This window comes from Condylura cristata, unplaced genomic scaffold (genome assembly GCF_000260355.1).
Source record: "Condylura cristata isolate star-nosed mole 26May11 unplaced genomic scaffold, ConCri1.0 scaffold00001, whole genome shotgun sequence".
NCBI lineage: Eukaryota > Metazoa > Chordata > Mammalia > Eulipotyphla > Talpidae > Condylura > Condylura cristata.
In genome coordinates this window covers 35321753-35347949 of record NW_004567102.1, presented here as the reverse complement: position 1 = coordinate 35347949, position 26197 = coordinate 35321753, and the positions used below count along the sequence as shown (strand labels likewise).

At 37.7% G+C, this 26197-nt stretch overlaps 1 protein-coding gene across 1 annotated transcript in view; it reads left to right on the top strand.

The window, feature by feature from the left end:
* Positions 1–26197, top strand: part of TBX18 (T-box 18) — a 26786-nt gene extending 589 nt beyond the window's left edge. Inside the window, 7 exon segments of the mRNA XM_004673660.2 lie at positions 1221–1425; positions 3526–3627; positions 6811–6982; positions 13625–13792; positions 17748–17812; positions 23558–23652; positions 25452–26197. Coding sequence (XP_004673717.1) covers positions 1221–1425; positions 3526–3627; positions 6811–6982; positions 13625–13792; positions 17748–17812; positions 23558–23652; positions 25452–26176 — 1532 coding nt within the window. The 3' untranslated portion in view covers positions 26177–26197.

Below are 26197 nucleotides of genomic sequence, written 5' to 3'. Positions count from 1 at the left end.
GGCCCCGAGCTGCGCAAGCCTGGAGCGGAGCTGCGGCTCCCGCGAAGCCGCGGGTGAGTCGCCCCTCTCGCCCGACTTCTTGCTTGCACGTCCCCTCCCAACTCCCACTGGCCCGCCGGCCGTCGAGAACCTGAACTTCGGGGAGCTACGGGCGCGCGCTGCTCCTGGGTGCCCGAGGCAACTCAGCCGCGGGCGCCTCCGCCTTGGGTGCAAAGGCGCAAAGTTCACCGCGGCCCTGGCTGCAGTCGCCGAGCAACTCCGGTCGCCCGCCTGACGGCTAACGTGCCGCTTCCAGCAGCGCCTTGCAGCGCATTCTGCACCCCGCGCGCCCCGTTACTGCTGCTCGCGGTGCTCCGCGCTGCAGCCCTTGCGCTCGGTAGCGGCCTCCCTCGGGGCTCCAGCCAATGGGTGCTCTTTTCCCTTTCGGAACTTTGAAAAGCCTGGCGGTGGTGTGCGTGTGGGGAGGGGGCATTCTGCGACGGCAGAACCCTCACAAAACCGGAACGAATGCCCTAAGCCGCCTCGGCTGAACCGGGAAGAGGGCGGCGTAAGTGCAAACGTGGTTCCCCGAGGGGCAGCTGAGCCTCTCCCTCCCTTTCTCATCTTCTCGGCCGCTGCCAAGGCCGACGGCTACTACTGTAGGGCTGACTTTTTGTGCACTTCTCCTTCTTTCGCTGCTTGGCTCGAAGCTCTGCGCGGCCTGGGAATTGGGCGCGAGTGGAATCTGAAAGGTTTTCTAAAGATGCCTTTGGCTCTGCCAAAAGCCACGCGCCTCGGACGCCTGGTGCGCAGGGGCAGCTGGAGATTTTGCTGGGTGCTATCGCTCTTGGGTAGGGGGTTTTCCGAGACTCTCCACTGGAGATCTGGACTCAGAACCCGGCTCGGTTGGGCATGGGTCCCAGAGCTTGCCAACGGCGCTGCGAAATTTATTTGGGGCCTTTGCCGGGCGAGGCCAGAGGAGAATGGGATGAACGCTGCCCCCTGCGCATCTTTCCTGATTTTGATACTTGAATGCCAAGAAGGTACCACTTGAATGCCAAGTGTCTCTTTGGCGAGCATAGCGAGTGTTTACTCCTTGAGCTTGGGTATTAGAGGGACCAAGGGCACCCCTTTCCTCCTGGCCCTTTTCCTCTTTCCCGCAGCCTGTCTAGGGGTTCATCTCTGACTGGCTTCCCTTTGGAACCCTCACCAGTTACCCCTCTTTGCCCTCTGCTGCTTAGGCGGCTGTGAGGACGGCTTCCTGCAGGGTTCTTCCCCGCTGGAGTCCCCTGGAGGCTCACCAAAGGGCTCTCCGGCCCCGGCCCTCGCCCGAACTGGGACCCCGCTGCCCTCACCACAGGCCCCGCGGGTGGATCTTCAGGGAGCAGAGCTTTGGAAACGCTTTCATGAGATCGGCACGGAGATGATCATCACCAAGGCGGGCAGGTAAAGGGCTAACTGGAGCGAAAGTCCCCCGAGATGACCCAGGTCTCACCTTACCCCTAGGTAGTTTCGGGAAGGAGATAGGCCTGCAGCGCGCCTGGCCTCTGGCTAGCATTTTCGTAAGGACTCAGGACTAGGTCCCTGACAGTGGTTAGTATTTGAAACTAGCTTTGCCTACTTACCGTACAGTTGGTGAGGGCCATTGCCTAGCCGCCTTCTTTATGGATACTGGGGAGAAACCCACTGAAGCCGCTGAAGCCGGTAGCCCTTTGCTGTTATTCTGTGTGCAGAGTAGCTATAGATTCGTGATCTTATTTGCAACTATGTGGGCATTTAAGACATTTATTTAGGTTCTAGTTGCCATTTCTGGAAATACGGAGCAGCTTCTTCTCCCCCAAATTCTCTACCCTATTTTAAAAAAAGCCGGAGTACACTCTTAGTGTACTGAACATCCAGGCTGGTTCTTGATAAAACAATTTCATAACAGGGTGAGAACATGACATCTTGTGCTATTTCGTATTAGACTAGGGCGAAAAGTTACGGAATCACCAGTAAAGCATGCTTAATCCTGCAAAAAATATCATAATTAAAAAAACATTTTGTAAATTCACAGATAAGTGAATTTTTTTCTTATGTGAGATTGCACACATTCTCCTGTATTTGCTGAAGAATACTAAAAAGTTTTTGTAAGAAGTCGTTTTTTGAAAGTGTGTCAGTAAAACAAGTGGATTTGTTAGATCATTTTAATTTGAGATAGCCGCAAAATTATTTGCTTTTTAGAGTTTTTAATTAACGTATTTCAGTGAAATCTATGAATAGTATCTTCCTTAAAAGAAACTCTAAAAAGCACACACAACTCTTTCAGGGAGTCCACATTGCAAACCTGGACAGCATAAACGTATCCAAACTTATTAGAAATTACAAAAACATATTTTATTGAATCCATATGCTTACCTTCTACATTTTCACAGAGCTTTTATTAATGATCCAAATTCATTCTTCAACAACACAAAGCAACAGTTGTCTTATAAAGGATGTAGTTAAAGACCTTTACTCTTTATCTTACAGGTGCACTGAAATAACACTAAAACAGCCTTGTATTAAATTGTTTTTGTGTCTAGTTAGAAATAATGGACTTTCTTTTCTCTGGAGTGGTCTTTAGTGGCATTGTTGTTATGGAAAAAAATTGTACATAGCTACTAAAATTTGTGTTATGAGGTTAAATTAGCAGAAATTAGATTAACTGAAAGGATCTTAGAAATAAATCATGAGATGAAAGTTAAGAAAAAAGAACAGCTCTACTTGTGCTTTATATACAATGATTTGCTCTTGTATTGCTACTATGTGCTTTTTAAAAGATAGGAATATTTAGTTTCTCTTTGACATAAATTGCTGGGAAGCCAAGAGAAACACAAATTTTCATTTGTTTTAATTAACAAAGTTTGGGGAAAGTGTGTGTGAATAAGAAAGTATTTCCAGGGTGTGATGGGGAAAGGACTGATTTGGTAAATATACATTGTGTTTAGTTTCTGCTTTCAATAAAGAAGTTTTACTATACCTTTCAAATTTAGAGCAACTTTTGCACTTCACCTTTACCATGCTGCAGACAGGAAGTCCTGTCTCAATAAAGAACATATTGTTTGGTTATAGCATGGCACATTGACTCTTTGTGGTTTTTTATAACCCTTTTAAAATTTCACATTATAATATATTTTATCACTTCTAGAAATTCAAAATTTCTATTGCCACCATTTGGAGCATTTTATTATTTGTATTACAATAAATAAACTTATTGATTTTTGCTTAAAAACTAAAATACTTTCTTTGGTGCCATTACTCCTTCAGTGTACAGTTATTTTGCTTTTTCCTTTATTGGCATTTCAGTAAACACAGCACCCAAGTGGAGGGCACAACAAAATTACATTTAAATTTGGATATGTGCTGAGTTCTGATTCTTTGAGTTTCATTACCAGAGTGAAAGCGATAAATTTGTCTATACGGAAAAAAAAACGAAATTCAAGAGGGTTCTTCACTTATTCATCCTCCAATTGTAATCACAAACACAAACAAAACCCAATGTTCTTTCCTCCTCTCCTTTATCAGACGCATGTTTCCAGCAATGAGAGTCAAGATCTCAGGATTAGATCCTCACCAGCAATATTACATTGCTATGGATATTGTACCAGTTGACAACAAAAGATACAGGTATGGGGATAATCGAATGGGTACCAAAGGATAAGAAGAAGTAGGATTTTGCAAGCAAAGCGTATTTGATCTGTGGCGACTGTGATGTTTGTTTCAGAAGTCTGTAGAAATTCCTAGGTCTGTAATCCAACCCTTGTCGATGTAGCAGCCCTGGCAGTGTCTTCTCTTGCAGTAAAAGGAGAAACTTGATTTTTGTTTTGTTTTTAAAAAATACAGAAATGTCTTTAAGTATTGAAGACTTTTAATAGGGACCAGTTTAGTGCTGCTAAACTAACTGTGCCTTTCATCTTAATTCACATTTTGGTCAGGATTTGGAGAGGAAATGTTAAGCAGAGTCTATAGATATACATCATATTTAACAAAATATGATGTATATGTTTTGTGTTTTTTGGTCATCTTTTTAAGGTCCCTTTATCTGTTTTGTTCAGAGTCAAAATTGTAACTGTAGACTTCATTCCTTTCACTTGGGATAATTATTAAGATTTTTTTATGACTAAGAAAAATAAAATCATATCATTAATTGCGATATTAAGATATCTTTATATTGGCATTGAATTTGTTACCTTGTTTCTGTGTTTTGTTGGTAGTTAACAAAGTAATTAAAAAACTTTGTAATATTTGGATTTTGAAAGAGGATATACTTGTGTAGACAACAAGTAAAGTTGGAGAAGATAAACTTTCTTCAGTTTCAAATCAACCTTTGTTCTTTTCCTTTTGCAACCAAGAAAATCAGCAATTTTCAATGGCTGTTTTTTATTTCCCCGCCCCCGCTCCCCCCTAAAAAATGCTGACATTTTAAAAAGGAAAATTTTAGTAGAAGATTGAAATGCTATTTTAGCTATTTTAAAATTTGATCTGTTTCTGTTCTTTTTTCATAAACAGCTAAAACATTTAGTCAGGTTTTAAGTAAAATCAGGTTTGATTTTATCACTTTTTAGAATTGAGGGAATTGTTTTTTTTGAAACAGGCTTATGGTGTCAAAAGCACACAGATTTAATTAGTAAAGGCACATATGGAATACTAAAAATGGGTAATAAAAGGACAGTTTTGTTATTTGTGTTGTTGTATTTTATTTATTATTGTGTTTATTTAAATTAACTCATATGGAGTCTTGCTAAAATTATCTCCTGCATGAAAGTAGCCAGTGAGGCATGGAAATTTATTCTTTAAATATATTTGACTAAATTTCATATTCTTATTTGGGTTTTATGTTGTGGAAGATAGCATGATTCTTGAAGAACATAAAAATTATTCCTTTCTAAATATGTCTCTTTCTCCATATCTCTTACATATATTTTGCATAGTTTATTTTATTTAGCTGCTTCTTATTATTCTCATCTAAAAAAAGATCAATTTTAATTATTAGCATTAAGATACCAGATTATAAAAACATCAAATTAGAAAATAAATTAATTCCCAAGAAGAAATTTGTCTTAGCATTTGTATTTAGATTCTTTATTTCACAAAGAATATGTAACATGAAGCTTTAACTCAATGAGTATGGACTTTTGACTATTTAGTATGCAGACGTTTCAAAATTTTGATGAAGCATATTACTTTGTCTATTTTGGTAATACCTCAATTTGTACTTACAGTGCACATTTCTAAGAGATGATTTTAATTTTTTACTTTTCAAGAAATAGTAGGAAAAAAACATTGCTTTATTCTCTGTTAACAAAGAGTAATACTTGGTTAAGTTAAAAATGATTATGACTTATTAGAGTGTGAAATTAATATTCACAGAGGCCCATAAAATTAGGAACTTATTTATTGAAATTATACTATAGCAATTAAGTGAAGTTAAAAATTTTACTCTTCTTAGTTGGTGAATTTTTTCCCCTAAAATAGGAACTAAAGAACCTAAGGCAGATTGACCGAAAAAGAGAATAAAATATGTGACCATAGTTAAAATACAGGATTTTCTTAGATATGCTATGAAACTGTTTCATGCCATTTTAAAAAGAAATTTGTATGCTATATGAGTAGAATTTGCTGAGATCACTTCACATTGTTGCTTTAATTGGACATTTCCTTGGAACACACTGAAGAAATGGAAGAAAAATGCCTAGGATTATAATTTCTCTTTTCAAAGTGTTTTGTAAATCTAGTAGTTTCTAGTTCTTGAGTTTGTGTATTATAAATTATAATAATAAATGATAATATGAATATAGCATTAAAATCATAAACATCTTTATTATTTCAAATGTTATTTAAGAGTTTTATTCTTATGGAGTCAAAATACTTGATACTTATAAATAGGCAAAATAGGATGTCTTAGAAAAAGTACTAGGAAAGTGTAAAATTAATTTATAGAATCCCATTTGAAAGAATACCATTTTAACTAGTGGTGCTTAAAAGTAATTTGAAATTTTTTTTACAATTATCAAGAAATATAGGAGATAAAGGCCTAAGTTTTATGGCTATATGAAATTTTAAAGTTAAACTGGACACTTTATCATCAACTGAGAGTGTAATAAAATTAGAAATAGTAATTCTAAATGATTAGAGATAAATCGTTCTTTTTCCTTTGAAAATAAGAACCACTGATACTCCCCTTACCTTTTTACTGTTTGACCCCATCATATATATAAGCCTAAAATAGGAAGTAATCTTAAAGGAAGGACTTTTAAAGATAACTTTTAAGTGCTTTTGAGATTTACTTAAAGATGAGCTTGACCGTTTAATCTTTATGATTCATGTCAATTAAACATTCAGATTAAAAAATGGAAAAAGGCAGACAAACTGACATGAATAAGTGTGATTCATAAGAATTAAAATTGTTGCATTTTTGGTGGTGATAGTGTGTGTATTAAAATAGTCACATTAAACCATTGACACACCACTTTGTATAGTCAACACACGTCTGCTGCCTTAGAGAATTTTTGAAGAGTTTAAAAACTTTTGTTATCTGCATTGAACATAAAGAGCAAAACCTTCAATCTTAAAACTGCTGAAATATCATCCATAAGTCCGAATAAGTTATTTCAATAATGTGGTCATTTTAACACCTTACCAATTTTTTAGGTAGTATTGTTCAGTGAGATTTCTACACATTATTTTAACAGGTAAGTAGCTCTTCATTTCTGTTTTTTTCTATTCAAGAGTACATATTTCAGCTGACTGTACTGGGCTGGAAATTTTAATCTGAAACAATAGTCCAATATCCTTGTCACTGTCATCTAGGTATGTTTACCACAGCTCTAAGTGGATGGTGGCGGGTAACGCTGACTCCCCTGTGCCCCCTCGGGTGTACATTCACCCAGACTCACCAGCCTCAGGGGAGACTTGGATGAGACAAGTGATCAGCTTCGACAAGCTCAAGCTCACCAATAATGAACTGGATGACCAAGGACATGTAAGTGGATGTCCACCCCAGGGTAACTATGTTGGGTAGCATGTGTACAATTGGGCCTGACTAAGGAAATTACTTTTTTTGTGGCCATCATACTTATCTGATTGATCTGAATGTGTATAGATTGCAAAATCAAAGTTACATTTGCATTGTACCTGGAGCATTTAATAAGTTAAAACTAGATACTGGGGTACAGGAGCCACACACAGACATTTTTTTTTAGCTGAAACATTTGTTCAGAATCCCAGGAGGTGCTAAGTATTCTACTCGGAATATCAATATTTGGGGTTGGGGTAATGGGGATAATGGTTTATTGTGTTCCACCTGCATCCAGCCCTTTTCCCAGCTGAGGCTTATTGCTTCTCAGTAATAGCCCAGGCTTATGGTATTTGTGTGTTCCTTTTGCTAGCGCCCTATTATTTAGTAATGTTATCTAATGTGTCAAATATAATAATACTTCCTTTTAGTCTTAAAACCACTGAAACATCATACATAATTTAAAATGTCATTCCAATAATATTGTTATTTTTAACACCTTATTAATTTTTATGTGTTAATGTAATACTGTTCTTCAGCAAGATTTCTACACATTATTTAACAAATAAGTAACTTTGAATTTTTCTCATTTCCATTCAGTTAGCATTTCAGCTAGGTTTCTGCTATTTTAGAAGTTTTTGATGGACACAGGATTGGAATGCATCATACACAGAAGAGTATATCGTACACAGAAGGAATACCAACTAGTTCATTTTTCAAAGGGGTGATTTAAAGATAGTTTATTTATTTGTAAATCTCTTTAAAAAATGCAAGATAGTGGGCCCTCCCTGGTGGCGCAGCGGGTTAAAGCACAGCTCTGAGAATCTAAGCCGCCTCCGCATGAGTTCAATACCCGCCTGCCCAGGAGGTGACCACATGGCGTGGCAGACCTCTCCTGACCCGCCCGCTGCTCCCCTCAGTGGTGTACTTCGTCGATCTGCCTGTTCTGCTCCCAGCTCTGTCTCTGGTGAAGCCTCTCCCCGCCCCTGAGCCTCTGGCCTGTACCCCAGTTCTGTATGCACAAATAAATAAATCTTTAAAAAAAATGCAAGATAGCATAAAATCCTAATACAATGAGGACAGGATATAATTTGCAAATTGTAAGATGTTATCTCAATTAAGCAATTGACCTTAATGAAAAACACTTCAAGTACAAATTTTATTGTGGTACAAATACAATATCTAGATTATGAAGACACATCTAGAAAAATCTCACATTGCTAGTGTTTTTGCTAATGCCTTTGTGATTTAAAATAAAATCTGAAAAGTAACAGTATATTTTATTTCGAATCTAACATCATTCCCTGTATTTTAGTAGATTAACTTGTTTCCTTACCTATTATCATCTATTTATAGTAAAGTTGTAACTGTTACTTTTCACCTGACTGAGGTGAAAGAAAAATAATTGATTTCTGTCATATTGAAAGAAGCTGATTGGGAATGTCAGCATGTCCATTGAGGTGTTTACTTTTTTTGAAAAAGAAAATTTTAGCTTAATTAACACTTAATGTTATTTGCTTTCAATACTTTAAATATGTTCCACTTTTATGAATCCTGTAATTTGAAGACATGTCTTTTAGATAGCTGGGTCTAAAACTAGGCACTGCCATAAATAAGTTAAATTTTTCTTTAATTATTTAAATCAATATAGTCATTTTATAGTCCTAGTATTTCACATAAGATTACTGCCTTTCTATCTAATAAGTAATATCTCATTTTAGATATTGTCCTAACAGCCACTATATGATTTAAACTTTGTAACTTCACAATATAACATTTAAAATAATGTTCTCTAGAGAAACAAAATCAATAGACTTTGTATAAATACTAATATAGAGAGAGATTCTTTTTAAGGAATCAGATCACAAAATGTAGGGACTGGCAGGTCTGAAACCTCTCAGTCTCCAATTTTTTTTTTTTAAGATTTATTTATTTTTGCATACGGAACTGGGATACAGGCCAGAGGTGGAGGGGTGGTGAGAGGATTCACCAGAGACATAGTAGGGATCAGAATAGGCCAACTGACGAAGTACACTGCTGAGGGGAGCAGTGGGCAGGTCAGGAGAGGTCTGCCGAGCCATGTGGGTCACCTCCGGGGCAGGGATCAAACTAGTGCTGAAGTGGCTTTAGCTTCTTAGTGCTGTTCTTTCACCCGCTGTGCCACCAGGGAGGGCCATCAGTTTCCAGTTTTATTCTGCTACAGATGAACAAGTGTTTACATAATTTACATAGATTTGTAAATCCCAAAGAGAACTGGGACTGGGATTAATGTAGTGAGTGATCACAGGAGTCAACTCCTCACAGGGTGGTGACTGGTACTAGGATTGAATGAGACATGAGAGTATGTGCCATGTGGTTTTCCACAGTCACTTGCCAGCTTTCCAAATGCCAGGGATTGTTTAGGAAGAGATATGTTGGTGAGACCCTAGAGTGGAAACATTCTACTGCTAGTCTCTGAATGGACTTTTAGTCTCTGAATGTTGTGAAGACTCTATAATCCCTAATTGCTCATTGGGGAATCCGTAGCCAGGTTTATGTTGGGCAAGCCCTTGGATAAATCAACATATGCTTAGGCAGGGCCTCTCCTTCAACGTGCACATTCTCAGGAGGGACCGATTGGGTGTGCATTCCCATGCAGAATTAGAGGTCATTAACACAGTGCATCATGTACCTTGTCAAGATTTGTACCCACAGTGCTAGAGAGAAAGTGCCTTGGAAGAAAGCACCATGAGGATAGCCACAGCCAGGGGTCCATGGGATGACCTGCTTTCCCAGCTGCCTAGGAGTCATCCATAGAGTCACTCTAGCTTCAAGTTTGTCCTCCCCCTCATCCCATTTTTTCTTGAGACTAGATGGCAGGCAGGATAGTACGTGGGAGATTGCCAGCATCTCCATTATGGGCTTAGAACTTACATGGGCTTAGAGGTCTAGCATATTCACATGCCTGGGCAAGTGTCTTCCACTCCTGAGCATTGGTTTTCTTACAGGTTCTATTGGAATCAGGATTTGGGGTGAGTCAAATGAGCTGTTGAATTTGAATATATGTGGGGAATATGGAGAGAAATTGTACAGTTTGGAAACAAGAAAATAACTGAAGGAGGTATGGAGGCAGAATTTCCTCTTCCTTGGGAGGCCTCAGTCTTTTGAGTCTGTCAACTATGTGCTTCATATACAGTGTCACACCTGAAACAAAACAAGGTCACATTGCTGTGGAGCATGTGACCAAGTTACTGCCTCAATTCCACTATGCCAAGTCAATCACCCAAATGCAGGGAGAGCCAGACTTTGTTCTTAGTTTCTACTTAGACTTCTGCTTGATTTGTTCTAGCGCTGCCATTTAGGTCATCTAGAAAATTCCAAAGTTAGTAGGCAATGTTTCCCCATTAAACTGTATTGTAAGACAGAACACGGCTGCTACATTATGTCAAACCACAGATCAGAAGTAAGTATCATAATGCTTATTTCGATGCAAACCTAATACCTTTAAAATGGAAAATAACTGTTAATATGAATATGAGAAAACACCCTGTGTTTGTGAACATAGGTCCATGAGGTATCTGTGCCAGTAAGTAATACCAAAAAGAAAAACCTTCCATCTCAGTAGGATAGAGAGCACAGAACATGCAGATCAATTGAATTTATTTTAATTTCTCTAATATGCATTATCTTTGTGGTCTCCTTATTTATAAAGCCAGTGGTTGTGCTGCCTCTAATTGTGTTACTCAATAAGCCAATTATTATTGACTAGTCAGCATTATAATTTTGATAGCTCATTAAAAAAGCAAGTAATGCTCTTTTATTAAGAAGAACTGAGGCTTGTTTAGCATTTCCTACAAATTTCCAGGGATTTGCTAAATTCCTATAAATCATATAAAAATACATCATTTCATTTGAATAATCTTCAAGTTACTAATGGGCGAGGAAGGACATGTCAACTATCTCTCTACTCTACCCAAACATAACTTACCTTAAGTCATTTCGGAAATTTGGTTTGCATATAAACAAGTAAGTACAATTAAATATTGTCTATGGAGCTACATGAAGAAATATGTTTGAGAGAACTTCATAAAATGAGAACCTTCTTTTCATTGGTGAGTGAACAGAAACCAAATCAATTTCTGTTTTTATCATTCCAGGTCAGGTCCTTCCATTATCCTGAAATTGGGGTTGCGCTTAATTTGTTTAATGTCATTTTATCCAAATAATCTTCCACTCTGGAACTTGTTGATCTTTAGAATTGTTAGAATTAAATCTTGCTTCTGTGTTTTTCAAACTCTTTACCTGATGCACATCGAGATACATGTGTTAGGTTATCAACACACACACTCCCCACAAGAACTGTAAAGCAGTCCTTATCTTTACTACAAGCAGCTTTTCTTATACTTTATTGTATAATTTTATTGACTTAAAATTATTTCTGGTTATAACCATACATTGATTTAATGAAACATTAAATGGTTACTGAAATTCTGTCAGTTTTCACAGTTGTCAGACCAAGAAAGAGAACTTTCCAGAGGCTGCAAATGTGTGTGTTCCCCCCGCTATCCTCCTCCCTTATCCTTCCTCTCAGGTCAGGCATGACCATGGGCATAAACATTAGCTCTGCTACCAGGCATTTCCTCCATTGATCAAAAGAAAAAAATAGGGGCACCCCTCACTGGTGGCGTAACAGGTTAAAATGCAGCACTGTTCAGCTATTGGTAGTCACTGCAGCAAGTTTGATCCCCAGCCAGGGGGGTGACCCACACAGTGCCGCAGACCTCTCCTGTCCAACCTGCTGCTCCTCTCAACAGTGTTTCAATCTTCCTGTTCTGCTCCCCTCTCTGTCCCCGGTTGAATCCTCTCACTGTCCCTGCATCTCTGGCCTGTACCCCAGTTTTATATGCATAAATAAATCTTTAATAAAAAGAGAAAGAACAACAACAACAACAAAATACGGGAAAAGCCACCAAAACTGACTACAGTGTTGGTTATTCCCTGTCAGTAGCATCCTCTCTGGCAGTGAACTTTCTCTCCAGGTACAGGTGATTTGTGTTTGGGATGATCAAAGATGCTGAGTTCTTTCTGTTAAACTGTCCGCATCCTGATTAACCTGAGGCTAGTCAATCACTGTTTTCTGTAACTTTTATGTAAACATCTTCCCTCCATCTAACACCCAAACCCGAATTCAAATCCTATATATAGCTCAGGAAAATACAAATTTGTTAACTAAATTCATGAATTAATACTTGAATATGGACTCCCAGTAGCAAATAGAAAATCCCATGAATGAGTATTTCCTTACCCTATCCCACCTCCAGCCTTGAAAGTACAGAGTATATGCTTTCCTATAGTTCTCCTCATCCAGAGATCACTTTCATATCTTCGTGTGGGTTCTTTTTGCTGTCCATTTTGAAGTTGATGGAAGAAGTTTATATGCAACCTGGATCCTCTGTTATCATTTAAAACTTAAGAAACATTTTATTATGTGGTTAAAAATCATCTAAACAACATTAGTAACAGTGGAATAATACTGTGTCCATTGTGTGAACTTTCATTTACTGACCCAGTTTACTCCCGTACACGGTTTATAGTTTTTCTACTGCTACAAATGTTGCGATGCTCATCTTTGTACATAAAATGCTTTTCTGGTATTGCAATAATTACTTAGGAGAAATTCTCAGAAATGGAATTAGAAAATAATTGAACCATATTATCATGTTCTCCTAGCAGAGTCTGAGCATGCCAACTTTTCTATGCCCTGGCATCAGGGTTTTGCAAGCTTTGTGATGGAGACATGGACATGGGGTTCTTTGGACAAGGGAAAGGCTTTTACACATAAGGCAGACTCTGGAGTATCCTTACAGTTTTCTTTGCTCTCAAATGCACATGAGAGTCATCAATAAAAGAAAAATTCCTTCTCAAATACGTATGATAGTCACCAATAAAAGAAAAATTATTTCTAAAGAAAACCTCATGTGCAAAATAAATACTTATTTTTGGGGGGGATGAGTTGTGGTGGAATTTAAATCATCATTTCAATCCCATATTTTTAAAATAATGCTATCTGATTTGTGTATCACCTAAGTTCTTGTGTTTTTTTAAAGATTGATTTTTATTTATTTATGCATACAAAAACTGGAGTGTAGGCCAGAGGTATAGGGGGTGAGAGAATTCACCAGAGACAGAGTGGGGAGCAAAACAGGCAGACTGAAATACATTGCTGAGGGGAGCAGTGATAGCTTGATAGCACTGACGTTAACCCTGCACCACCAGGGAGATCCTTAATTCCATTTTTTAATTTGGACGACTTCATTTGGCTCACTATAAATAAAATTCTTATGATTATATCTTGCATTCAAGCAATAGAAATTTACTATTAGGTTTAATGGCTTTATGTATTATTCCACTAAAATAGTGATTATTTTTTCTTTTGTATTTGATGACAAAGTTTACAAATAACTTTCTAGACTTCTCTCCAATATTGATATGTTATGCTAAACTGACACATCTCCATCCTTAGAATTTTTTTTTATTTCCAACAGGAATGTATTTCACCCTTTACATGTTTAGTCATGGTGTTGAGATTGAGATCAGTTTCCTGATAAATTTGGCTTATTTCCTTGACAGATTATTCTTCATTCCATGCACAAATATCAACCACGTGTCCATGTTATCCGTAAAGATTGTGGAGATGATCTTTCCCCCATCAAGCCAGTTCCATCTGGGGAGGGAGTGAAGGCATTCTCCTTTCCAGAAACTGTGTTCACAACTGTCACTGCCTATCAGAATCAACAGGTATTGTACTTAGAATTAATATTTTTCTAGTCTCTTCTTTACAGGCATAACTAAAAAACAGCTGTCTTTTCACTGTGTCTAAACATTATGAATTATATAAAGCATTTTCCGTATGTGATGTCAGGGTGTCTGTGTGCATAGTGAATTGTTATTTAGATGTGTGTGTATATACTGTTATTTAAATATGTATATATGTTATTTAAATCTCTATACACACACACAAACATAAACACATACACATTTCTCCAAGTAAGACTATTCTAGTAAGGGTGTCTCAGACCAAAATGTGTCTCTCTACTGACAGTACAGGTTTACTTTCTATTTGGAGATAATTGAATCATGATCCCACAATTAAAGTAAGAAAACATGTGTATCACCTAGGATTAGACATGTAAAGTTGAAAAATAAACTGGACATGGGATTTGGTAGCTCACTTTTATTTTAAAACTGCAGTCTATCATGAGAGACATTTCAGAAGAATTTATCCTATCTGATGATTTTGGTATATATGAAAAAGGGATTTTTTTCCAAGATATCCTTTAATTGTGATAGAAGGTGATATACAGGTTTATAATCTGCAAAACTGATAATTATGGAATAATCCTTTGATAAATTTAAAAATAGTTTGAGAAGCAAAATATGTTTTCTTTCTTCTGTGTAGATAAACAAATATTTCTTTTTTTCTTTTAAAGAAAATGCATTATTTTTTATTGAGGTAGTTTTCAACATTGTATGATTTAGTGGGGGTTCACACCTCTTCAAATATTCGTTAGCACCTTGCCAAAGTACCAACAAACCTCTACAATAGCCTGTTGGGCCCACTCCCCAACTTGCCCCCTATTTTCCACCTTCCCCTTCTGGTGGGCCTCAGTTCTGCAGTCAGATTTTTGGACTTTGGTTTGTCTGGCTCATTCCCATTGCTTTGTTCATTTATATTCCACATCAGTGAATCATATGGTATTAGGCTTTCTCTTCTGACTTATTTCACTTAACATAATCTCTACCAGTTCCATCCATATTGTCACAAATGGCAGGATTTCATCTTTTAAATATTTGAATAGTATTCCATTGTGTGTGTGTGTGCATGCGTGTGCATGTATAAAAGATAAAATAGGCAAACCTCTAGCTAAGCTCACTAAGTAGAACAGAAAAGCAGAAAATAATAAATAGAAACAAATGAGAGTTATGACACCTCAGAAATACAGAGGATCGTAGAAAAAACTACTATGAATATCATTTTGCCAAGAAATCAAATAATCTGGAAGAAATGGTCAAATTCTTAGAAGCATATAATATTTCAAGGCTGAGTCAGGAAGAAATAGAAAGCCTGAACAGACCATTAGTATAAACAAAGGAATTGAAAGAGTAATCAAAAGTCCCCCAAAAAACAAAAGCCAGGATCAGATGGTTTCAGCAGTAAGTTCTAATAAACTTTCAAAGATGAACTAATACCTGTCCTTCTTAAACTTTCCAAAAAATGGAGGGAGAGGAAAGGTTTTCAAACATAGCTTATGAGGCTGAAGTCACCCTGTTACCTAAAGCAGATGAGGATAGTATTCCATTGAAACAAACAAACAAACAAACAAACAAACAAACAAACAAACAAACAAACAAACAAACTGTGAACTAACCAATATCCCTGCTGACCATAAATGTAAAATCCTCAGTAAACATTTCATTAAGCCTGTATCAAGTAGGTGGAGAATTGAACAAGAGGCAACTCCAGCTAGTTTTCCTAAAAAAGAGCAAGGTAACTGAGGCTGATGGAGTTTGTGCTAGGATTTTTTTTTTTTTAAATTTCAGTGGTCAGCAGAATTATTTAAATCTCCACTTTCTATACATTTTCTATGTAAATCAATTTAAAATGTTAAGGCTTAATAAACTCTCTGTTGTAGTTGCTTTGGTTTAGAAACATTTCAGGAGCTCTGAATCCCCTCCCATGCATTCTCTTTTAGGTTGAGAGGTTCAACACTCTCTTTTAGGAAGAAATATGAATTAAACGTTAGAGGGGCTAAGATAACTAGGAAAATGTTTTTAAAATATGTGCACAAAATTACATTTTAAGAAAAAAATGATGCATGAGGAAAAAAGAAGAGACATTTAATATATATATTTTTTAATGATCCAAGCCTTTTTTCTCTTCCTTTTCCCCCCTCCCTTCTCACTTTCTCTCTCTCTCACACAAATTTACGTATATATGTATTTTTTTTCTCAATCTCTGTGACAAAATGAGATACAGTAGAGTTTTGGTACATGCTGTTGATTAACAACAATTAGAAAATGTTAAGAAATTGATTAAAAATAGAAGGAAGTTTGCTAACTATAAAATACAATCATATTATTTTTTAACCTACCTATCACTATGCCACCTACCTTTGGTTAATAGCAATGGGATGTGGAAGCTGGGGTTCTACCACCTATTAACCTTGAAATTGTAGAAACCAAAGCCTCAGTTTAACAGAAAACAAAATTGGGACAATAACTATATATAAATTATGATGAAATTATGATGTAAATTATTATGTATAAATTGTGATGAAAATTAGCACAGCATATACACCATGCACTCAATAGATACATTGTTAGTAATAAAGATAACGATAATAGTAATTGTCATATACCTTTCCTTTTTGACAAGGCACCTTTAGCTAATACTATACTTTCAAAAATACTATTTTCAATGAACATTTAAATTACTTAATGTTGCTGAAATATTATTTAAATGACTAGAAAACTATGCTATAATGATTTGTTTAGATTTCCTTTGACAACAGAATGGCAAATATGGGGAAGTACTAAAGCCTTTTATTAACTTTACCTTTATAATGTAGTCTTATGCAGATAATATTTGGTGATGATGTATCTCTAATGTTGCATGGCTGTTTGGAGCATGCTCAGAGCATATATAGGACAGTATGGGCAGACTGCTGATGATGTTCCAAAGATGCCTTACTTTGCTTTTGTATTATCCAAAATGAGTAATGCTTTTGTATTAACGAAAATGAGTAAGATCAGAAGTGTTTGTATTAGCTACAGATTGTACTAAGTCAAAGAACACAGACAATGAAACATGTGCCCTTTAGAAAAAAGACTACATTCCTTTGGACCAAATGGAGGTCTGGTAGGCAATAGATGGGGTATCATTAGTGTCGATTTCAATTTGGCATAACTAAGAAAAAATGTTCTTAATGAAAACAATTAAATCATAACATTCCCCCCCCCAAACCTTCAGATCTTATTGGACAAAAAGCTGATTATAAATAAAAAGTAAGTTGTAGTTCAGATTAAAACATCATACATTTCTACTATAAGACTTAATCCTATTAGGAGCTTCAAGTATTGGTGACCCTGGCTAGACATTTGTTATACTGCTTTGAAAAGGTCAGGACACCACAGATGAGAAAAATAAACTTTCAGATGAGCACCACAAGATTCAGAAAGAGACAAAAATACAGAGACAAATAAAGTTAAAGGAATATGTATTACTTATTTCTGAAGAAGAGGAGATTTTATAGGAGCTTAACAACATTCAACTGTAAATGGTTATTAAATAGAATTGATAGTTACCTATCATCACTACAAGAGAAATAAGATTAAACCATGTCCCAGGGTTAAAGGGAAGAACTTTAGAGAAATTGTTGAGTACAGGGCCAATTCTTGATAAATGACTCCAAATATCCTTCTTCAAGGGTATTAAAAATAAAGCAAACTTATCTAGAGCTTGAAAGTGACTTTTTATAGCAGATGAGCCTTCTAGATGATTTCTGAAATTTTCTTCTAGCTTTACTGCTAAGATAACAAAATATATATCTAGGAAATAGGGCAGAGGGATACAATAGAATCCTTTAGTAGTTAATTTTGGAATTACTTGTAGTTCTCCTGCCCTTTCCACTGTAATAACCTTACTTGCCATTATTATAAGATATGATATGATTTTTTTCCCTCTCCTCTGCAGATTACTCGCCTGAAGATAGATAGGAATCCATTTGCCAAAGGCTTCCGAGACTCTGGACGTAATCGGTAAGTTAGTGTGTGTGAAGTTGCTCTGTGATAAATATATATAACACATATAACACACACATATATATATATAGTTGTTGTTACACAAATTAAACCATCTATTATAGGCGGCAATGTTTCAAATTGTGGAACTTCTACTAGTGTTTCAATTCCTTCAGAAGTCATCTGATGACAGGTTTGACTGTGATGGCAGAAGTGATGTTTCTGTCATGGAGAGTTAAAACTGGTCTATCCAGTATCAAAACTAGATTTTGACACAATCTACCCTTTTCCAAATACCACCAAGAAACAGACTCACTTGTGTGTCCAGACACCACCAGCTACTATTTTCATGTAGGAATCAGTGACAGATCTCCACAGCTCACCTCATCATCTTGGTTTTGCCACAGAAGGAGCAAGTGTACTTATATGTTGGCTGATTTCAATTTTCTTCATCATTTTCCTGATGGAGATAACATAAAGGGTCTGTATTTACTGACGATTCCATCTTCTTGGTGAATTTGGGCATGTTGCCATAAACTGGGTCAGATATATTTGATTTTTTTATTATGAGTTTTCCCTTATGAGTTAAGTTTACTGATATGGTGCTGAAATAATTTCTCATGAAGATTTAAGTTTGGTAATATTATTGGGCCTTGGAGGGAATTTATCTTGGGGGCTATGCTGTGCTTGGCCTGCTTACTTCTAAGGTGAACATTCATGTGTGATTCTAGAGTAGAAGTGGAAATTTTAGCTTGGGTGGTGGTGCTGTCTCTGAAAGGACCCCTTTGGGCCCCCAGGCTCCCACCAGGATCCTCTCTCTATCTCTGCTCTTGGTTTGGAATCTACTTATGATGTCATACCTATCCATTGATTCTGCCTTTGGAATATGTCAGAATCTCTTGTTCCCTCAGATTTCCAGTTCGAATGTGAAAGTACTCTCCATTGCCAAGATGTTCTTTACTTTCCAAATCTGTCTTGGCTCAGCAAACAGCCACACACTTGTTTATTTTTTCTGTGTTGTGTTTTATGGTGTTTGTACTAAGTGGGAGACCTACAATCATAAAATCTACCCTATTATTTTTATCAGAAAGCAGATCACCCTAGTCTGTGTGCCAAGAGTTTTTAAATTTATTGATATGTTTTTATTCCAATATAGTACAGTGCAACATTTTCTAAAGTAACTGTTGATAGTAACACAGAGTAATACTAGATTAATGTTCACCAAATGCCTTTTTAGGGTAAGACTTTAAATGTTTCAAAAGTGTCTTGTTTTTTTAAAAGAAGCATTAGAGCAATTTTTATTACTTTGCTCTAGAACTTTTTCTAATACGTTTTAAAAACTAGATATAGTTTGTGTCTACATGAAGTCAGAATTCTAAGGCATATTATTTTAGGAACTATTTTATTTAGCATTTGGAGCAAATAGGCAATAATCCAAATTTTTAGTTCTTTTTAGTTGATTAATTGGTCAGGGTAAGTGTAGGCAGAGACCTTCTCTCAGAATATACTCAAGTGTCTGTAGACTTTATTTCATGCTAAATGTATTGTTTCAAAAGCATGCAATGTGGGGACTAAAGTGAAACTGAAGTGTATGACAGGGCTTCACCCTGTAGGAAGTTTGCAGATATTCCCAACATATGTTGTATGCTGTATTTTAGATGTCTGTTTCCATGTGCAAGAAAAAAAAATTTCTTATGTTACATTAGCTCCTGGTTAACATTTTCAGTGGAGTCCCTGAAAATTGAATAATTTTATAACTGAGATGGTCCCTGCTGGGGTGGCTGAAGGGCGCCTTCCTGTGGGATAACTCCTTTTCAACGTTCACTGATACTTTGGTGGAATATTTTTATGGTTTTAGTTGGACTGGGATAGCAGTTATCCATTTAAAATTGTTGAACTACTTTCAATTCTTTTCTTAAGCAGAGAGGGAATTATTGAACCTCACTGGAATGCTAGGAGAGGTACAGTCAGGAACTGTGGTCAGGCTACACTATAGGGTTGTTCTAGCAAAGACTGACCCCACTGCTGTTGACACTGGAGGGCTGCACTGCTATAGTCTGTTGGTTCATTTTTGAAGCAATAAATATAAAAATATTTTAAAGTATATTAAATAGATAGTAATACTGAATAAAACTCGTACTCGCAATATGATAAGGTGACTACGACAAGTTCTAGGGAAGAATGTTAGATACGTAAGCATAATGAAGAGGTTTTAAATTTGGTCAGTATAAAAAACTCAGTGGCAACAGTGAAAAATGACTTAGTCTCTTGTTTGGTATGATCAGGTCAAGATGCAATGTTTGATAACAGATTTTTCTTTGCCTTTGGATGTTTTTGGAGTTTATAGACATGGAATCTAACGGCTTGCTACTGTTTCTTTTCCAACTCTAACACTTTCAGACTTTTCCATGAGTGTATTGAAAATAATGAATTATGCTTCAGTTCTTTTAAAATTTTACTAAAATGAAAAATTTTTGTTGCACTTCACACACTTGTGCAATATTTTAGGAAATGGAAACATGGTGAGCCTATCCAAAACTAGTTAGTGAAATGAATATTTTCATCTTTTCTTCCTCATTAAAATTATTTCCACTCGTCATTGATATTTTCATTAGTATTTTATGTACAATGTTCAATATGCATAGATCAGTAGCTCCCTATTGTAATAAAATACCATCTTTTAGCATTTTCCATTGATAAATGCAAAAGACATTCTTATATGGAGAAGAATGAATTTGGTCAGCTTTAAAGATTTTCATATTATTAAGCAAAAGCCCAAATTATATATTAAACTTGGTTCTAAAGAGATGATATTTTTTCAAATGTTAACGGAGAAAGAAGCCCATGAAAAAAAAGTTCAGTGTATTTCTTTATTACCCCTGGTCGTGTTGTGCTGTCGTTATTGCTTTAAAAACAAATTCTATTTTATTTTCCCCACAAACATGAAATAAACAAATTGAGCAGGACAACAAATTCACATGAAATTGTGATTTTTTAAAAACTTTATAAAATAGTTTGCTTTAATTAAAAATTATTCCTTCCTGGCTATTTATGGTTCTAAGCCTATTTTATGGGAATCAGTAGCTTCAGCCCTTAAAAGCTCTCCTGCAAGAAATTTGCTATGTGAAAGAGAATTTATGTGCTGAGAATAGTTTCATTCTTCAGTTAGGCCTTAGGTTTGACCCTATAAAATTTTTTACTCAGGAAGGTACAAAAATTTCTTCTCTTTAAATACTTCAGGAAAAACATAACCATTTTACTAAATAAACTTGGCTATTTGATAGCATAAATTAGGGTGGTGATAAAATGTGGAAACTGTTCAAAGGCATCTTGTATAAATTATCGCCTTGACTACACTCCTGCAGGAGGTACCTTTTATCTTTTCTTTAACTAGACGGGAAAGTCTCCATTACTAGAGAAAATGAAGGCTTTTTAAAAAAAGTCCAGATTCAGCTAATAAATATTTTATAACTGTTTCCTGCAAAATATCTGAAATCCTTTCTGGAACTTGCCGTGTGAAACAGCAGCCTTAAGAAAAATGTCAAGAGCTCAAAATCAGATCACTTGTAGCTATGCCACCTTCACATGTTAGGGATGAATGGTTCTGATGATCATTAGCTTCTCTTCTCAATTTTATTCTATGGATTTATATTTGCAGCATAATAAAATTTACACTGCTAAAGTAAAGCCCACAGCCATGCTCATCTCTTCTCTCCATAGTTAGTACATTTCTAATTTCAGTAGATGATCATTTCTTAGAAAACTTCCCCTTGAGACAATCAAGCCATGACGTCTTTGGTAACCTTAATACTTAAAACTACAGTTAATTACTCACGTACACCTATGTGGTAATACCAAAAGCAGGTTTATATGAAAGTCTATCTTCTTTAGTATTTAAAAAAGTTTGTTTCTAGAAAGACATAAAACATTGGCATTAGTGCAAGCCAAATGTGAATAAACATTTAAGCATTAAGCACCCAGTATTCATTAGTTGAGAATTAATGCAACCTGTTGGACAAGTGGGCTTTCAGGGCTGATCAAATGGCCCCGGTGTCCAGAAATCAATTATTGAGTGTACATAAAATATTACTATGTGCAGTGATCTTCATTTGATCTATAGTCAGCCACATCAAGATGTCTGGTTTGGGAGAAATCATTTAGTCTCAAACAGCTTTCAAGCTAGAAGGGAATTCAGAGCTTTTATAATCTCATTCTTACTTTGTAGAGAACTGAAGTGCAGGAAGGTTAAAATAATTTACTTAAGTCCACACTGTGAATTTTAATGAGTTGTCACTACCCACTTTTCTAACCCATTGTCCTCTCCAAGAGGTGACTACAAATAGTCCTGTCTCTATGTACAACAGAAACAGACTCTGCTCTGTTGTGTAGCCCAGTAAGCTTTCCCTTTGGCAGCTAAGTACTGTTCCTGGGGGAGCTGGTGACTGACTTTGAAGTGTTCCCACTCTGAACACTCTAAGAAGCAAATTCTCTGGACCAAGAGGGCAAGTGAGATGCTTTTACCTGCAGAGATCACATTACTCTGGAGGGTAGTGAACTCTCACCATGTGGTAGGTGTGGACTCTCTGAGATGGTTTCCTGTCGTCTTAGATCCTTGGAGGTGCAGGGAATGCAGATTGGTGGCATGTTAAGTCTACATCATTAAAGACTGATCCTATGTTTTTCTGTGTTAAACACTAGTTGTTTATATTAAATAAAACTGTATCTAATAATCACAAGAAATGCCCAAGTTTTGTTTGCTCCTGAGAAAGTAGGCATTTCATACAGTAGGATGGTAGTTTTTATGAAAAGCACAATTCATCTAAAAGAACAAACTGTTCAGGGCTGTGGTGGTTGCTGGTTAGGCCTTGAGAATGACTACTTGAATAAAAGGCCTCTTTTCCAGATATTAGAAGACTTGGTTACCAAATCAAAGGAGCTCAAGCCTGAGTCACTTTATGATAGGAGAGACATGCATTTATTTATGCATGTATTTATATATGTATTTAGAGTAGTTGCTCTGGTTGTAACATATACATATGTTAATAATCTACAACCGACTTAGGTTGTCTTTTTAAGTATGCATTCTGCAAGTGTGTGTAGGGGCATTGAAATACTAGCTCCGTATACCACTCTGCCCTGTGAGATCACCTTCTGTGAATCTTGACACATTTGGCTGAGAGGTCAGTTGCCCCACTCCCAACCCTTCAGGCTTCATTGCTCGAGGGAGAGCCAACCTGGCTGCGCTGGGTTTGATGGAGATTGTGCTCCACAGAGAGAGATATCAGTTTTCTTGGATGGGGGGTCTTCTAAGTTAGCTGCTGAGCCATCAGATGATGGATAAAAATGCCTCCTAAAAAAGAGGTGGCTTTATAGATGCATGCTTTTGCAGCAGGGCTTCCTCATTGGCCAGGAGAGAGGGAAGGTTCCAGATGGTAGCAGGGCCTTAGATTCACTTCAGCCTTGGATTCTCTTTACCTTAGTTCCTTAGTCCATGGAAGCAGCCTTTCATGCTCTGAGGTTGGCTTAGTTCTCTGAGAATGTGCCAGGACATCTTGGCCGGTTCCCATTCTTTCATGTTTCTGATGGCAGAATGGAAACCCATATCTGAAGCACTGCTGTCTGCCTGTGCCAAGCTCTTAACCTGCCAGTGTGGGGGGTGCTCTCAATGCCAGTGCTGTCTTCTGAGGTGCTTATTACTTCTGAAAGCTCCAACTGCTCCTAACTAGGCTTCTTGTTCATCCCCATTCCAATCCTTCAATTTAGGATGGGTTTGGAAGCTCTGGTGGAGTCATACGCATTCTGGAGGCCTTCTCTGCGGACTCTTACCTTTGAGGATATTCCTGGAATTCCCAAGCAAGGTAAGTCACAGTCTCCTGGGTCATATATGCAGCCATCTCTTGCTTAGAAACTTAGGCACTGAAAAATGCACAAGTCACTTTTTACATTCGCAGTGGCACCCTCATCACCAACATCCTCCTAAGGTAGAGTCAGTTTTCTGTAGGTATGAAGGTGGACCAGGAAAAATGACTGTGGTGGTCAAACATCAAGTCTTGGATGCTTTATACTCTTTGAATATATCAAGAGCTTTCTTCACTCCTAAATTTCTTAAGAAATAAGAGGTTGACTAGTGAGTGCTGGTGCCAAATGCACCTCTCAAGGACTTGTCTGTGCTTCTTTTTCTTGTCAGCATCTTTCTTCTCTTCTTCAGCAGAATTGCCTCTAGGTAGTGTCTCCTGCTGAGCTTATGATGAAAAGGTCAGCACACTCAGGGGTCTTCCCTGGGCTCACCTCTGGCTGTTTCTATAGCCCAGGGCTGATGTTTCCTGAGAGGAAGCTCACGGAAAGGGGTGATGTTTCCTCCTTGCTCTGTGAATGGGACCCTCTGCCCACTTCCCCCTGCAGACTTTGATGCCTGATCCTGCCCAGCTCCCCAGGAGAAGTTAGCATTTAGGGGTTTAGATTACCATCATTAGTTAGATTGGGTTTTTAGACTATTTTGAGCTATATAAAACACATGTCATTACAGTCATGAAGGTTTTACAACCTGTCCAGTCCCTTGGAATTCACCTCTCCCCCTCAGTTCTGTCAGGTTAGCAAACATCAATCTGCCAGCAAAGCCAGAGAGGGGAAGTCACCACCTCCGTTACTGATTGGGCACAGGTTAACCACTTTCTGTTTCATGGGACTGTTTACTTGCTGGATGTCTATTTTTGTATTAGCACGTGAATCACCAACCTACTTTCTGGTTGGAAATAAGATTTTTAAATTTCTATACTATAGCTTTCTTGCAACAGTCAAGCCCTGTGTGGCAAAATCATTGACACACACAGTTTCAGTGGGAAACTACAGAGGTTTGAAGAGCTTCAAACAATTCAGCTCTTTGTTATGATTTTTTTTCTTTTTTTTTCCCAAAGATTTATTTATTTATGCATACAAAACTGGGGTACAGACCAGAGGTGCAGGGGCAATGAGAGGATTCACCAGAAACAGAGTGGGGAACAGAACAGGCAGATCGATGAAGCGCACTGCTGAGGGGAGCAACAGGCTAGTGAAATAGGAGAGGTCTGCCGTGCCATGTGGTCACCTCCAGGGCTGGGGGGTCGAACCCACACTGAAGCAGCTGCAACTAGCTTGCAGTGCTACACTTTAACCCATTGTGCCACCAAGAAGGGCCCTCATTCTTTTTTTCTTATAAGAAAATGTATTGATTCAGTGCAAGCTCTGCTGAAAGGTGGATGAGAGAGGTGATGGTTAAACATTGGAATAAGATACAGAGTAAAATGGAATTTTTATTTTATAAAGTTGCCAGTAGAGTCATATTTGTAATGTTTATTATAGTCAAGTGGGAAAACTTGGAAAAAGCTAATTGAGGGGAAAAAATGTGAAGTTTCTATCTGGTAGTTTTCTAGTAATTATGTCAAAAGAAAAAAAAATCACCCTCTGGGGAGATCATTTATGTTGAGAATATTGAAATGAGGTTTGTTGAAAATATTTCAGTCTGACTTCAATTAAGCTACAGTTCTTTGAGCATCAAGACTATCTCCTGTTCATCTTTGTAGCTCCCATTGCAACAGCCCATATCTAGCTCACGTTTATGAAACTGAAAGGAAAAGGTGGCCTTTGAGTCATTGCTTTTACATTTCAACTTCTTTTGTAGGAAATACAAGTTCTTCCACGTTACTCCAAGGTTCCGGGAATGGCGTGCCTGCCACCCACCCTCATCTGTTGTCTGGCTCACCTTGCTCCTCTCCTGCCTTCCATCTGGGTCCCAACACCAGCCAGCTGTGTAGTCTGGCTCCAGCTGACTACTCCGCCTGTGCACGCTCCGGTCTCACCCTCAACCGCTACAGCACATCCTTGGCGGAGACCTACAACAGGCTCACCAGCCAGACCAGTGAGACCTTCGCCCCACCCAGGACTCCCTCCTATGTGGGCGTGAGCAGCAGTGCCTCTGTGAACATGTCCATGGGCGCTACTGACGGGGACACCTTCAGCTGCCCACAGACCAGCTTGTCCATGCAAATTTCGGGAATGTCCCCCCAGCTCCAGTACATCATGCCTTCACCCTCCAGCAATGCCTTTGCCACTAATCAGACCCATCAGGGCTCCTATAACACTTTCAGGTTACACAGCCCCTGTGCTCTGTATGGATATAACTTCTCCACATCCCCCAAACTGGCTGCCAGTCCTGAGAAAATTGTTTCTTCCCAAGGAAGTTTCTTGGGGTCCTCACCGAGTGGGACTATGACCGATCGGCAGATGTTGCCCCCTGTGGAAGGAGTGCACCTGCTTAGCAGTGGGGGGCAGCAGAGTTTCTTTGACTCTAGGACCCTAGGAAGCTTAACTCTGTCATCATCTCAAGTGTCTGCACATATGGTCTGATGAAGCCTTTAAGTTAAACTA